Source organism: Vipera berus (assembly GCF_964194415.1).
Source record: "Vipera berus genome assembly, chromosome: 3".
NCBI lineage: Eukaryota > Metazoa > Chordata > Lepidosauria > Squamata > Viperidae > Vipera > Vipera berus.
In genome coordinates this window covers 212598655-212612581 of record NC_138204.1, presented here as the reverse complement: position 1 = coordinate 212612581, position 13927 = coordinate 212598655, and the positions used below count along the sequence as shown (strand labels likewise).

The window sequence follows — 13927 nt, the reverse complement described above, 5'->3', positions numbered from 1 at the left end:
CAATTAAGCTGACTTTGTAATAATGCCGCTTGGGGGGACCCGAAAGCCCTAATAAGCAGGCATATACATAGAATGAAGGCTACTGCTAAGCTTGTAAGCCGCCCTGAGTCTTCGGAGAAGAGCGGGATATAAATGGAATTAAAATGTTCTCTTTTACGAATGCTTACAGTGTTCAGATCCACCACACTGGACACAAGAAAAGTCCAGGTGAAAATCCTCTGACGTTCCTCAAGGAACTTTTTTCTTCTTTCCCCCCCACAATCCACCAGGGCCCTTGCCAGAGAATGAGGAACGTCTTTCTTTCTAGAGAAGTCTCAAAACATCCTTATGAGGATGAACGTGCTATAATACAGTGTTGAAAGAAAAAAAAATCTTCACCGGGGTCCAGTCCAAGCTGGGAATAAACAAAATGGAGACTGCTTTAGAAAGAAGGTTGCAGTTTATTGAAGAGGAGAGCCAGACGAGAAGATGGCTCTGGGAAAGCTGACCACACGTAGTAGGTAGGGAGCAGTGGTTGGGTTCAAATATGTGGACAACCGGTTCTCTGCGCGGATGCCGCTTCCGCAAGTCCATTCTGGGCCTGGGCGACAAAAAAAATTAGCTACCGGTTCTGCCGAAGTGGTGCAAACCGGCTGAATCCCACCACTGAGTTCTTATAATAAAGTTGGAAGGGGCCTTGGAGGTCATCTAGTCCAACCCCCTGCTCAAGCAGGAAACCCTATACCATTTCGGACAAATGGCTGTCCAGTCTCTTCTTAAAAAACTTCCAGTGTTGGAGCATGCACAGCTTCTGGAGGCAGGTTGTTCCGCTGGTTAATTGTTCTCACTGTCAGGAAGTTTCTCCTCAGTTCTAGGTTGCTTCTCTCCTTGGTTGGTTTCCATCCGTGGCTTTTGGTCCTGCCTTCAGCTGCTTTGGAGAATAGCTTGAGTCCCTCCTCTTTCACAGTGCAGCCATTTTGTACTTTTGTCCTTCTCATCTTCATCCGTAGGCCTGGGAGGAGCCATTGGCTACATGCTGGGCGGCCTCGACTGGATGCATACCGTCTTAGGCAGCGTCTTCAAATCCCAAGAGCAGGTCCTCTTCTTCTTTGCCGCCATTATCTTCTCCGTTTCCGTTGTCCTCCACCTGTGCAGCATCGAAGAAGAGCAGTACAATCCTCAGCAGGAGCGGATCGATGACGAGACGGAGACCCTGTCAAGTGTCAAGCTGAGCGGCAACCTCCCTCCCTTTAACCGCCTCAATGTCATCAACGAGGAGGACCCGTACGGGAACTCCCTCTTCCCAGACGAGGTCCAGTCCGAACAAGACCTCAACATGGAGTTCCTTGAGGTGGACATTGTCCGGAGTAAGAGCGATTCGGTCCTGCACATGCCAGACGCCACCCTCGACATGGAATCGGAGCTCCTCTTCCTTCACGAAATTGAACCTTCCATTTTTCAGGATTCGTCCTACCCGGCCACGCCGCACAGCACCAGCCAAGAGCTCATGAAGTCCAAATTCAACCGCTTGTCTGCTTTCCTCAGGGAGAACGAGAAGGAGGAGGAGATGTTACTTGAGAATCCCTTGACCGAGGCCAAAGTCCCCAACGGGAACGGCTCCCTACCAAAAGATCTCCTGAATGGACATGTCCGGGTGGGCCTGAAGCAGTCGTCCACCTCAAACTCCATGCGCCGGCGACGGCACATGTTCTACCGCCAGCCTTCGAACACCTTCTCCTACTACGGGAAGATCGGGTCCCACCATTACCGGTTCCGGCGGGCCAACGCCGTGGTCCTGATCAAGTCCTCTCGGAGCATGAATGACATCTACGACATGCAGAAGAGGCAGCGGCAGAGATGCAGGCACCGGAATCCGAGCGGCGCGACCAACTCCAGCGGAGACACGGAGAGCGAGGAAGGCGAAACGGAAACCACCGTGAGACTCTTGTGGTTGTCCATGCTGAAGATGCCCAAAGAGCTGCTGCGTCTTTGTGTTTGTCACCTCTTGACCTGGTTTTCCATCATTGCTGAAGCTGTGTTCTACACCGACTTCATGGGGCAGGTCATCTTCCACGGTGATCCCAAGGTGAGCCCAACACTAGTGTGGCCAGGGCCAGTTGATCAGAAGAGGAATGTTTGCACAGCCATTCTCTGTCTCTCTCTCTCTCTCCCTCTCTCTCTGTCTGTCTGTCTCTCTGTGTCAGTCTCCCTCTGTCTCTCTCTCTCTCCCTCTCTCTGTTTCTGTCTCTCCGTCTCCCTCTCTGTGTCTTTCTCCCTCTCTCTCTGTCTATGTCAGTCTCCCTCTCTCTCTCTCCCTCTCTCTCTCCCTCTCTCTGTGTCTCTGTTTCTCTCTGTCTCTCTGTTTATCTCTTTCTTTCTCTCTCTGTCAGTCTCCCTCTGTCTCTCCCTCCCTCCCTCCCTCTCTCCCTCTCTGTTTCTCTCTCTCCCTCTGTGTCTCTCTGTCTCTCTCCCTCTCTCCCTCTCTCTGTCTCTCTGTTTATCTCTTTCTTTCTTTCTCTCTCTCTGTCAGTCTCCCTGTCTCTCCCTCTCTCCCTCCCTCCCTCTCTCTCTCTCTCCCTCTCTCTGTGTCAGTCTCTCTCTGTGTCTCTGTTTCTCTCTCTCCCTCCCTCTCTCCCTCTCTCTGTTTCTCTCTCTCCCTCTCTGTCTCTCTGTCTCTCTCCCTCTCTCTGTTTATCTCTTTCTTTCTCTCTCTCTCTCTGTCAGCCTCTGTCTCTGTGCGTGTCTTATCTCCCTCCCTCTCTCTCTCTCCCTCTCCCTCTCTGTTTCTGTCTGTGTGTGTGTGTATCTCTCTGTCTCTCTGTGTGTGTGTCTGTGTGTGTGTGTGTGTCTGTCTCTCTGTGTCTGTTCTCTCTCTGTCTCTGTCTATCTCTCTCTCACACACACACACACAGAGGCAGAGATCCCATTAATTTGTCTGAAATGGTCTAGGGTTTCCTGACTGAGCAGGGGATCGGACTAGATGACCTCCAAGGTCCCTTCCAACTTTATTATTAATATTATTATAAGTCTTCTCTGCTCTCATTCACATTGGGTACCTCCTTACAAACAGATTCAGTCCCAGTAGAAATTTGTAAAGGCAACACAACATTGCACCTAGGCTATTCAGTCTTGTGTAACATCCAGTACCTGGTTGTCTCTGATGAGTAACTGGAGAGTAACTTCTAGGCAACCAGGGAGAAAGCATTACAAAATGTAATTGTTTTTTTTTTTTTTCATGTTTGGGATGTACCGTAAAGTTGATCTGATGGAGCATGTTTACCTTTTGGTCTCTGTAAGTCAGTTTGAGAACTTTTATATTAAGAGCAAACTATAAATGGCCTTCAAGAGGGGAAGGGAGATGTAGAGATGCAGAAGGTCTTCAGTGCCCTCTGAGCTGGGTGGTTTTCTTGCAGATGTTTCATTACCAAACTAGCTAACATCACCAGTGCTGATGATTACTGATGATGCTACCTAGTTAGGTAATAAAATGTCCACAAGAAAACCACCAAACACGGGGAGCACCAAGGACCCCATAGACCTCCTTCTCCTCCATCTCTTCCTTCTCTCTGCAAACTCACTCCCTTCTAGCGCTGATGATGTTACCTAGTTGGACAATGAAACATCTGCAAGAAAACAACATAGCTCAGGGAAGATCAAGGACCCCATAGCCACCTCCTCCTCCTCCTCCTCTCTTTGCAAACCCCACTCCCTTCTAGCACTGATGATGTTACCTAGTTGGGTCGCGAAACATCTGCAAGAAAACCCCCAAGCTCAGCATTAAGGACTCCATAGTCATTGTCCTCCTCCTCCTCCTCCTCCTCCTCCTCCTCCTCCTCCTCTCTGCAAACTCCACTCCTTTCTAGCACTGATGATGTTACCTAGTTGGGTCGCGAAACATCTGCAAGAAAACCCCAAGCTCAGAGAGCACCAAGGGCCCCACAGCTCAACCCTCAGTGAGCCACGAATACTCTTTTTTTTAAAAAAAATTGTTTAAAGAAGTGGAGCTGGAAAGTTGGTGGGGACGATGGTCCACCGTGTCCTGCAAGCCTTCTGCCTTGGATCACAGCCTCTTTGTTTCCCGACAGGCCCCTTCTAATTCTACCGAACTGCAGGACTACAGTGCTGGCGTCCAGATGGGCTGTTGGGGCTTGGTCATCTATGCTGCTACTGCTGCTGTTTGCTCAGGTGAGAAGCTCTGTTGCTCTCATCCTGGCTTAAAGTTGGGCGAATGGTAGCGTAATTGAGAAGAGGAAGCAGAGCGGTAACATATCCATTCAGTCATATCCCAACTCTTGGCGATTCTATGGGCCAGGACTCTCCACGTCTTCTGATCTTGTACTGCTTCTTTGTCCTACGCTCTGGCTGGCGTCAGCTTTGATGGAGCACGTTGAAGGACAATATCTTCACATTGGGATCGGACAGAGGGTGGATCTCCCAGAGAGGACCTCTAGCCAGCTTGGGTGGAGAAAGATCTTAACCAAAGATGTGATCCTGTAGACCACACGGGTGTCCTATAAGCCAGGGAAATCTCCAAACTCGGCAACTTTTAAGACTTGTGGACTTGAACTCCCGGAGTTCCTCAGCCATCCAGGAATTCTGAGAGGTGACGATCACAAGCCCTAAAGTTGCCAAGTTTGGGTACGCCTGCTATAAATAAGCCTCGTTGTGTGAAGTGATAGAATGGGGGAGAAAGAATAAAAGACACAGTGAGCCAATCACGTAACCGTAAGTTAGTTAAGAGGATTTGAGATTAAATCAACTTGGTGACTGCCTGCCACTTGGTGTGGCATTTCACCCTTTGGGGAAGGTGGTTCCTCCAACAGTTCTGAAGCTAACACAACTGTTAACACAGGAAGGGTTATTTCTCCTTGTTGTAAACTGGGGGTGTTCCTTGACACCTTTAAGACTTGCGGACTTCAGTCCCCAGAATTGAATGGCTGGGGAATCTTAGGAGCTGAAGTCAACAGATCTTAAAGTCTCCGCACTGGGATGTTCCTCAACCTGAGCAACTTTTTAAAATGGATGGGCTTCAACTTCTCAGAATTTCCCAGCCAGCCAATATTGGTTGGAGAATTTATGCACGTCTATATCCTATCTTCTCAGGAGGCACGGTGGAAGAGGCCGAATGGGTGGGTTGACTATAGGACAGGAAAGGAGAGAGTTTTTGGAGAGTAGCAGACTCACGTTTCAGGTCGTAGGCATGTGCAGATGTTCAGAATGTTGTGTAACCGTGACCTGTGCTAATCCTTTTCCAGCTTTACTCCAGAAATACTTGGACAATTATGACTTGAGCATACGAGTCATCTACATCTTGGGCACCCTCGGTTTCTCCATCGGCACAGCAGTGATGGCCATATTTCCCAACGTCTATGTTGCCATGATCATGATCAGCACCATGGGAATTGTCTCGATGAGTATCTCCTATTGCCCGTATGCGCTTCTAGGACAGTATCATGACATCAAGGAGGTATGTGGCCTTATGACTGGTTGAAGAACACCAGGGGTTGAAGAACACCAGCTAGATCAGAGATGGGAATGCCTTGGTTCTCCAGGATTTGGTAGAGGTTGTTGTTAGTTGTGAAGTTGTGTCTGACCCATCGCAACCGCATGGACCACGTTCCTCCAGGCCTTCCTGTCCTCTACCATCTTCTGGAGTCCATTTAAGCTCACGCCTACTGCTTCAGTGACTCCATCCAGCCACCTCATTCTCTGTCGTCCCCTTCTTGTCTTGCCCTCAACCTTTCCCAGCATTAGGCTCTTCTCCAGTGAGTCCTTCCTTCTCATTAGGAGGCCAAAGTATTTGAGTTTCATCTTCAGGATCTGGCCTTCTAAAGAGCAGGCAGGGTGGATCTCCTCTAGGACTGACCGGTTTGATCGCCTTGCAGTCCAAGGGACTCGCAGGAGTCTTCTCCAGCACCAGAGTTCAAAGGCCTCAATTCTTTGGCGCTCAGCCTTTCTTATGGTCCAACTTTCACTGCCATACATTGCAACTGGGAAGACCACAGCCTTGACTATACGCACTTTTGTTGGCAGGCTGATGTCTCTGCTTTTTAGTGTGTTGTCTAGATTTGCCATGGCTTTCCTCCCCAGGAGCAAGCGTCTTTTAATTTCTTGGCTGCAGTCCCCGTCTGCGGTGATCTTGGAGCCCAGGAAAATAAAATCTGTCACTACCTCCATTTCTTCCCCATCTATTTGCCAGGAATTGAGAGGGCCGGATGCCATGATCTTGGTTTTCTTAATGTTGAGTTTCAAGCCAATTGATAGAGGTGCTTCCAGTCAAAGTAGCAGATCACCTCTTGCCTTCAAAGTTGGAGGGTGAACTGTGGACACCTCTTCTTAGAGCTGCGGGGTCCCTCACCTATCCATCCATACAGTTACACCCAGATCATGTGTATTGGGGAAGGAGAATTCTTCCCTCACCTTTGCATGAGACCTTCTAAAGAACATCTCCTTTGGCTCTCCCCTCTGGGCTTAGACAACCAGCACAATCTGATATTGTGTCCGCCCATTTTTTGGATTTGCACAATGCCACTAAACCAGGAATGTCCACCTTTGGCAACCTTAAGACTTGAGGGACTTCAACTTCCAGAATTCCGCAGCCAGCATGAGTAGAAGTCAGGAGACATTTCCTGAGAACCATTAATCAGTGGAAGAGCTAGTCTCCTGGAGTTATGAGTGCTCCATCACTGGAGGTTATCAAAAAATAGGCTGGACAACCATTTGATTGGGATGGGTATAGGGCAGGGGTAGCCTTGTAGCTTTGGTCTCTGAACGAACCGTTGTAACTCAAGGACTACTGCACCAGCTTCTTCGCTGGGCTGAGCACTCGGCTTGAAGCAGCACCCCAATTCTTGAAAGGTGTTTCCACTTACTGTAACACCACTGTCAGGGGAGCTGGCCTCAATCCACGTTTCTCTAGGCCAGGGGGGTCTTCAAACTTGGCTCTTTTACGACTCGTGGACTTCAACTCCCAGAATTCCTGAGCCAGCCATGCTGAGGGGAAAGGGAGAGGTTTCCAAGCTGAGCCATGCTGGCTCAGGAATTCTGGGAGTTGAAGTCCACGAGTCGTAAAAGAGCCAAGGTCGCCTACCCCTGGCCTAGGCCTAGGCTGCTTTATGACTGGTGGACTTCAACTCCCAGAATTCCTGAGCCAGCCACGCTGAGGGAAAAGGGAGAGGTTTCCAAGCTGAGCCATGCTGGCTCAGGAATTCTGGGAGTTGAAGTCCACGAGCCGTAAAAGAGCCAAGGTTGCCTACCCCTGGCCTAGGCCTAGGCCGCTTTGTGACTCGTGGACTTCAACTCCCAGATTTCCTGAGCCAGCCATGCTGAGGGAAAAGGGAGAGGTTTCCAAGCTGAGCCATGCTGGCTCAGGAATTCTGGGAGTTGAAGTCCACAAGTCGTAAAAGAGCCAAGGTTGCCTACCCCTGACCTAGGCCTAGGCCGCTTTATGACTCGTGGACTTCAACTCCCAGAATTCCTGAGCCAGCCACACTGAGGGGAAAGGGAGAGGTTTCCAAGCTGAGCCATGCTGGCTCAGGAATTCTGGGAGTTGAAGTCCACCAGTCATAAAGGAGCCAAGGTGGCCTACCCCTGATATAGGGTCTCCTGCCTTGAGCAGGAGATTGGACTAGAAGATCTCCGAGGTCCCTATGATTCTGTGTTCTGTGTTCTAAACAGGTTTCAGGCTTTGGTTAGTAAACCACGTGCTCCAGCATTGACCTGTAGGGCCCTTATTATCTCTCCTACCGATGTGAAATGACATCTGTCCGATCAGCAAGGAGTTAAATACGTAGCAGATTCCATCACTCGAACCTTTGCCAAGGTTCCCTCTCCACAAACTCTCCTAAGCGTCCCAATTTATGCAGTCCATGTTGGTTGGTCTGACCAAGGCTGCTCCATCTTTGCCACTAGGACCTTCTGCGGACATTTCTGGCCCAGACACCTCCTTCTTGCCAGACATGCCTGGCCAAGGAGCCTCGTGGCAGGTTTTCATAAAAGCGCAGGTAGACCAAAAAACGTTTCTACTGGACGAGAACAGGTCGCCCCGAGCTAACAGTAGACAGTAGTTTAAGCAAGGAATCGCCGAGGACGCTCCCGCCACCCCGCTCCCTTCTAGCCCTGATGATGATATGTAGCTGGGTAATGAAATGTCTGCGAGGCAACCACCAAGCTCAGAGATCGCCAGGGGCTCCACAGGTAGGACCAGGTTGTCTCTGAGAGGTGCAAAGGGATGCAGGAGATGACGGGGGGAGGGACCTCTTTAGGGCCACCGTTTGGGCCTTGACAGCAGCTGCACCCAGCCCTAATTTAAAGCCAGGAGGTCCCATGCTAGAAGGGCATGGGTTGTTTGCTCTCTTTTGATATAGTAGGGGATGGCCACGTCGGAGTTGGTAGGTTCTTAGTGGTTGGCAACCCACTTGGATATAATCAGAGACCAAACCCCACTCCCTTCTAGCATTGATGACATTACCTGGTTGGGTAGCGAAACGTCTGCAAGAAAACCACCAAACTCAGAGAGAACCAAGGACCCCACAGGTCTCCTCCTCCTCCTCCTCATCCCTGCAAACCCTTCTAGCACTGATGATGTTACCTAGTTTGGGTCGTGAAACGTCTGTGTGAAAACAACCAAGCTCAGAGAGCACCAAGGATCCCACAGTCCTCCTCCTCCTCTCCACAAACCCCACTCCCTTTTAGCACTGATGATGTTACCTAGTCTGGGTCATGAAACATCTGCAAGAAAACAACCCAGCTCAGAGAGCATCAAGGACTCCATAGTCCTTCTCCTCCTCCCTTTGCAGACCCCACTCCCTTCTAGCATTGATGACATTATCTAGCTGGGCCATGAAACGTCTGCAAGAAAATCACCAAGCTCAGAGAGCATTAAGTTCTCTGTAGTCATTCTCCTCCTCCTCCTCCTCCTCCTCCTCCTCCTCCTCCTCCTCCTCCTCCTAGTACTGATGATGCTACCTAGTTTGGGTCATGAAACCTCTGCGTGAAAACCACCAAGCTCACAGAGCACCAAGGACCCCACAGTCCTGCTCCACCCTGCAATCCCCACTCCCTTCTATTACTGATGGTGTTACCTAGTTGGGTAATGGAACGTCCGCTAGCCCAGAGGAGTCCGCGGTTCAACCCTGAGCTACAAATATTCTCTTCTGAGTCCACCCTTGTTGGTTTCTTCAAGGGGTCTAAAAACCTGCTCAGATGCACCCGTGCCAACTCCTTCACCTTGCTCTGTTGTTTTTTTTCCCCTCTTTTCTCGCAGTACATCCACCACAGCCCCGGCAACTCCAAGCGAGGCTTCGGCATCGATTGCGCCATCTTGTCGTGCCAGGTCTACATCTCCCAGATCTTGGTAGCTTCCGCCCTGGGAGGAGTGGTGGACGCCGTGGGCACCGTCCGGGTCATCCCAGTGGTGGCGTCCGTGGGCTCTTTCCTGGGCTTCCTGACGGCCACCTTCTTGGTGATTTACCCAGATGTCGGGGAGAGTTCGAAGGAAGAGCAGAAGGAGTTGGCGCCACCCGGCGCGGCCGAAAGCAGTGGCGGGAACGAGGAGAAACCCATGGTGATCAAGCTCGGCCACGGGAAAGGGACAGCCACGCCACAGGTGGAAAGCGAATCGGCCGTTTGAGGGCGGTCCCGGCCCCTCACGCACATTCCAAGCAATCCACGACGCAAAACCCAGAGCATCCTTCAAAGCAAAATTTTAAAATTTTTAGCAAGACAACCCCTGCTGTTTTAATTCGCAGCAGAGGATTTTAAAGCGGGTGGGGTGGGGGGAGAGAAAACAAAAGGTTCATTTCACGCGATTGCGGAGCCCAGAGAATTTTTCAAGGCGACGGCTTTCTCTACAATCCAGGAAAGAAAGAAAAAAAAATCTCCTTTCGCAGAGGTATTTTTAATGAAGAGAAACGTGTTTTTTTTCCATTTTATTTTATTTCCAAGGCGGTTTTTAATCAACAGGCAGGAGAAGAGCCTTCTGTTTTCGGTTTGAAAGTCATGGCGTTCTTTTCTCTTTTTTTTCCTCCCTCAAATTATTCATTTGGACAAGTTCCACACACACCCCTTCTCTCTCTCTCTCTGTCTCTCTCTCTCTCTCTCTCTCTCTTTTTAAACAATTGGAAAGTTTATTTAACTTAAGTCTTCTTGCTTCGGCTTTTTTTTTTTCCTGGGGGGGGGGGGGAGAAAAAAAAAAGCTTTTTTTTCTGTTATTTTGTCCAGGCCGTGTGGTTTTCTTCAGAGAATCAATTGCCTTTGGTTGAAATTTGTGCATTTTTGTAGAATTGATGCAATATTAAAATTGACAAGCTTTCCTTGGTGGTTTTTCCTCCCCTCCTCTCTTGAACTTCGGCCTGGAACTCATTTTTTCGGGGGGGGGGGAGTCGTTGTTATTTACCCCCCCCCATCCCGCCTCAATTTTATGTGAAATTACCGCAGCAGATTTAGAGTGGGAGCGTGCTGGTTTATTTATTTATTTTTTTAAAAAAAACCAAAGCAAACCTCAGGCTGATGGGGTACTTGTCACTTTGGACCCCAGGTAATCTGGATCCCTAGAGCAATTCCGGTGGGAGGAAAGAGATTAGCCAGTTGGGATGGTGAGAAAAAGAACAAAGGGGCGTGGGGGGAGGCGGGGAGGCAGTGTCTTACGGCAACGGACAACCTGGATCAATTTGAAATTTTCAAAAAAAAAAATTCTTTCTTTCTTCGGCTTAGTGGCGTTTAAAAGCCGTTCATCTCCTTCGCGACAAAGCTGCTTGGGGAATCTCATCAGTCTCTTCAAGTGGATTGGGTGGGTTCCCTTGTGTTATGTTTTTTTTTGGGGGGGGTTGGTATGTGTGTGTGTGTGTGTGTGTGTGTGTGTGTGTGTGTAGAGGGAGGGAGGCAGGGTTTGCTGATTGCACTTTTTTCTGAACTTCCAAGGCTGGAAACGGTGGCCATCGCTGAGTTTTTAAACAGGTGGTCTCACGCAAAACCAAAGGCCTAACTCTGAGACTGCAGAGTAGCGAAAAAATTGTCTGCCTACGTGTTTCTTTTCTTCTTTCTTTCTTTCTTTCTTTCTTTCTTTCTTTCTTTCTTTCTTTCTTTCTTTCTTTCTTTCTTTCTTTCTTTCTTTCTTTCTTTTTTCCTTGCTTGCTTTTTTCAGTTTTCTGTTTAAAAGTTTTGGGCCTTAAAGGACACAACTTTGCAGGGTGGGTTTTTTTTTCCCCCCCCTCGCCTTCCGGCGGATATCGCTGGAGGCTGAAGGAAATCCGTCCTCGTTTCTTCCCGTCGTTTCTTGGCCAACCTGTCTCCCTCCCTGGGACTGGACCTTGATTTGAGCGACTCACGCAAAGGAGATCGCTGTTTCCACGCACGAGGCCGCCTTCTCCAAACGGTGTCCGGCAGGCGCTCCTGAAATTCTGCCGCTGGAGGAGGCCAGGAATTCTGCAGGCCCAGCCCTTCTTCGAAAGGAGGCGTAATTCGGGACAAATTCCAGGGTATCCCTTGCTAGGCCGGCCTCTGATTCCATACCACGTCGAGGCGAGGCCTCGTAACCCTCGTGGATTTCACCCTTGTAGAAAAAGCTCTACTCCCGTGGACGGTCTCCGATGCAGATTTTCCCCGCTGGGGCGTTGCGAATTTGGGCGACCCTCTTGGGATTTGATTTGATTTGATTTTTTTAAAAAACCTGCTGCTCCCTCCGGGAGCACCTCTTGTCAAATGCATGTCAGCAAGCAACTATCTTTATATATCTAGTTCGGAACGAGAAGCGGTTGTTTTTAGCCTATTACTTGAATTGTCAATCCGTTTCAAAAAGAGACGTCAAGGGTTGGGGTTTTTTGGAGAGCTGGCGGGGGTCGGGTGGGGGGAATATCCGCAAAGCGTGATCAACCAAATCACGGTGGGTGGATCTTGGAGCCCACCGTAAAGGTCCCCCCGTCTCGACTCGGTTGACCGTCCCGTGGCTGTTCAGTGGTCATTTTACCTCTCTCCTCTTTGCAGATCGGTGGGAATTTCACAGGAGTGCAATTTCTCCCAAGAGTTTCGTGGAACTATTTTTTTTAAAGGACTGAAAGAATATTTCGTTTATCCCTCTTCAGCCCGCCCCCAAACCTCAATGTAATTTGGAGCGATTCCGTGGACGTTTATTTGTAAGAGAGCAAACCTAAATGCTAAGTGGAGAAAAAGATTTTAACATTGGAGTTTAGCTAAGCGTGTTCTCCTTTCACGCTCGGAGACGCTGCCACACCTAACACGCCCTTTCCCCCCCTCCACTATTCCCCCCCCCGGCAGTTGAAATTTACCATGAGAAAGGGGGTGGGGGGGGGTTTGCCCCCTTTTAGGAACAGCGGCCCAGTGCAATTACTTTTAAATCTGTAATTTTAATTATGACACTTAGCCTTTTTTCGAAGGCTCCTGCTGAATAGGTCTTGATGACTCATATGAAATGAAATTGCCGTGTTAATTTTCTCTTCTTGGAGTTTAAAAGGAAAAAAAAAACCCAGTCCTCTCCTCCTCTCTCCAGCGGAATTTTGCTTGCAGTTCTTGTGAGTTGTTCATTTTCCTTCCTGGAAAGTTTAAGTTTTCATTCCTTTCCATCCATAATTAACGGATGAACCTCCGGCTAAACACTTTGGCAGAGAAACTCAAAGCACTCAAGATGGCGGTCACGACTGTACGATGGATGCCACGTCCCTTTTCCCCCCGCACATGCATTGCGCCTCTTTAAAAGGGGAGGGGCTTTGGTCACATAACGGCCATCTTGACTCTTCTTTTTTTTTTTTCCTTTCATCCCACCCTTCCATCTGCGGGCGACTCAAAACAAGCGACGATGTTGTGGTTTCCCTCCCCAAAGATACTTCCTTTAGGGCAGGGGTCTCCAAACCCGGCCACTTTTAAGACTTGTGGACATGCTGGCTGTTGAATTCTGGGAGTTTTAAGTTGGTAAGATTGGAAAGCCCTTCTTTAGGCCATAGCGGGTCAACATCAGAGAGTATGATTGTTCCTTCCTGGCTAATTGAGAAGGTCTCAACCATTGTCGGATGACATTCCCTCTTGGTTCTGGAATGAGAAAGCAGAAGGCCTCTTAGACGTTGGGCTAGGAAAGTGGGCCTGTGTTTTGGTCCTTCTCCGTCTGATCCATTGTGTAAAGAACACTGCAAACCCAATCTAGTTTTGTGCCCAGTTCTGGTGAGGAAGGACCTCTTAGTCCAATCTTCTCAGCATTGCTCATGTTTAGTTGTTCCTGACAGAATAAGTCCCCTTCATCTCTGCAGCTTCATCTTGAGAACATCCAAGTGCTTTCAAAAGTTGCCTGCCTTGAGGTCTGAAGAGAGTATTAAATGAAATGGAATTTAGACCTGAACTTTAGATTCGTAGGCCTATCTGTCCATCTGGAAGACGACGGGACACGCATTTTTAAGCCATTTAACCCCGTGTCATTAAAACCCAGGACGTGATTTGCGTCTTTCTCATTTAACTAGAAGTCTCTCCAAATGATCGGGCTAAACTAAAGCATAATTTGAGAGTTTTTTAGAATTGTGAAAAGTGACCCTGGCAGTGTATTTTGGTTTGGCCCTTGGGATATCAACAAAATTCACCACATCCTAGTAAAGCTTCTATTTCCATGTTTTTTTTTTGGGGGGGGGGAGAAACATCAATGGGACACCTTGAAAAATACTCAACCCTTCGGGTTGTTCAATTAAGAACCACATTCTTCCTTGAATGTGATGTATCCGGTCTATAAAATTCAGCTGGCTTTATGGAGTGCCTGACCAGATTTATTTTGGGAATTACAGAAATTTATTTTCTCTTAGGCATGACAGTTTTCACCATTTAGGATGAATTAGGAGGTGGGGTGGGGGGGAAAGCAATAACATTTTTTCATTAATTTTTGGAAGCAGGCTCTTATTTGCTTTACCCAACCAGCTGTTAAAATACTCTATAATGTTTCAAGTACCTTTTCCCT

General features: G+C 48.7%; 1 protein-coding gene across 17 annotated transcripts in view; it reads left to right on the top strand.

Annotated features, from left to right (window-relative positions):
* The window catches only part of SLC45A4 (solute carrier family 45 member 4), a 127652-nt gene extending 117199 nt beyond the window's left edge, over nt 1-10453 (top strand). For all 17 annotated transcript variants that reach the window (XM_081323043.1, XM_081323041.1, XM_081323039.1 and 14 more), the window contains 4 exons: nt 990-2065; nt 4065-4164; nt 5235-5446; nt 9245-10453. In XM_081323043.1, coding sequence (XP_081179169.1) covers nt 990-2065; nt 4065-4164; nt 5235-5446; nt 9245-9610 — 1754 coding nt within the window. In that variant the 3' untranslated portion in view covers nt 9611-10453. The remainder of the gene's footprint in view (nt 1-989; nt 2066-4064; nt 4165-5234; nt 5447-9244) is intronic.
* Nucleotides 10454-13927: the final 3474 nt, after the last annotated feature.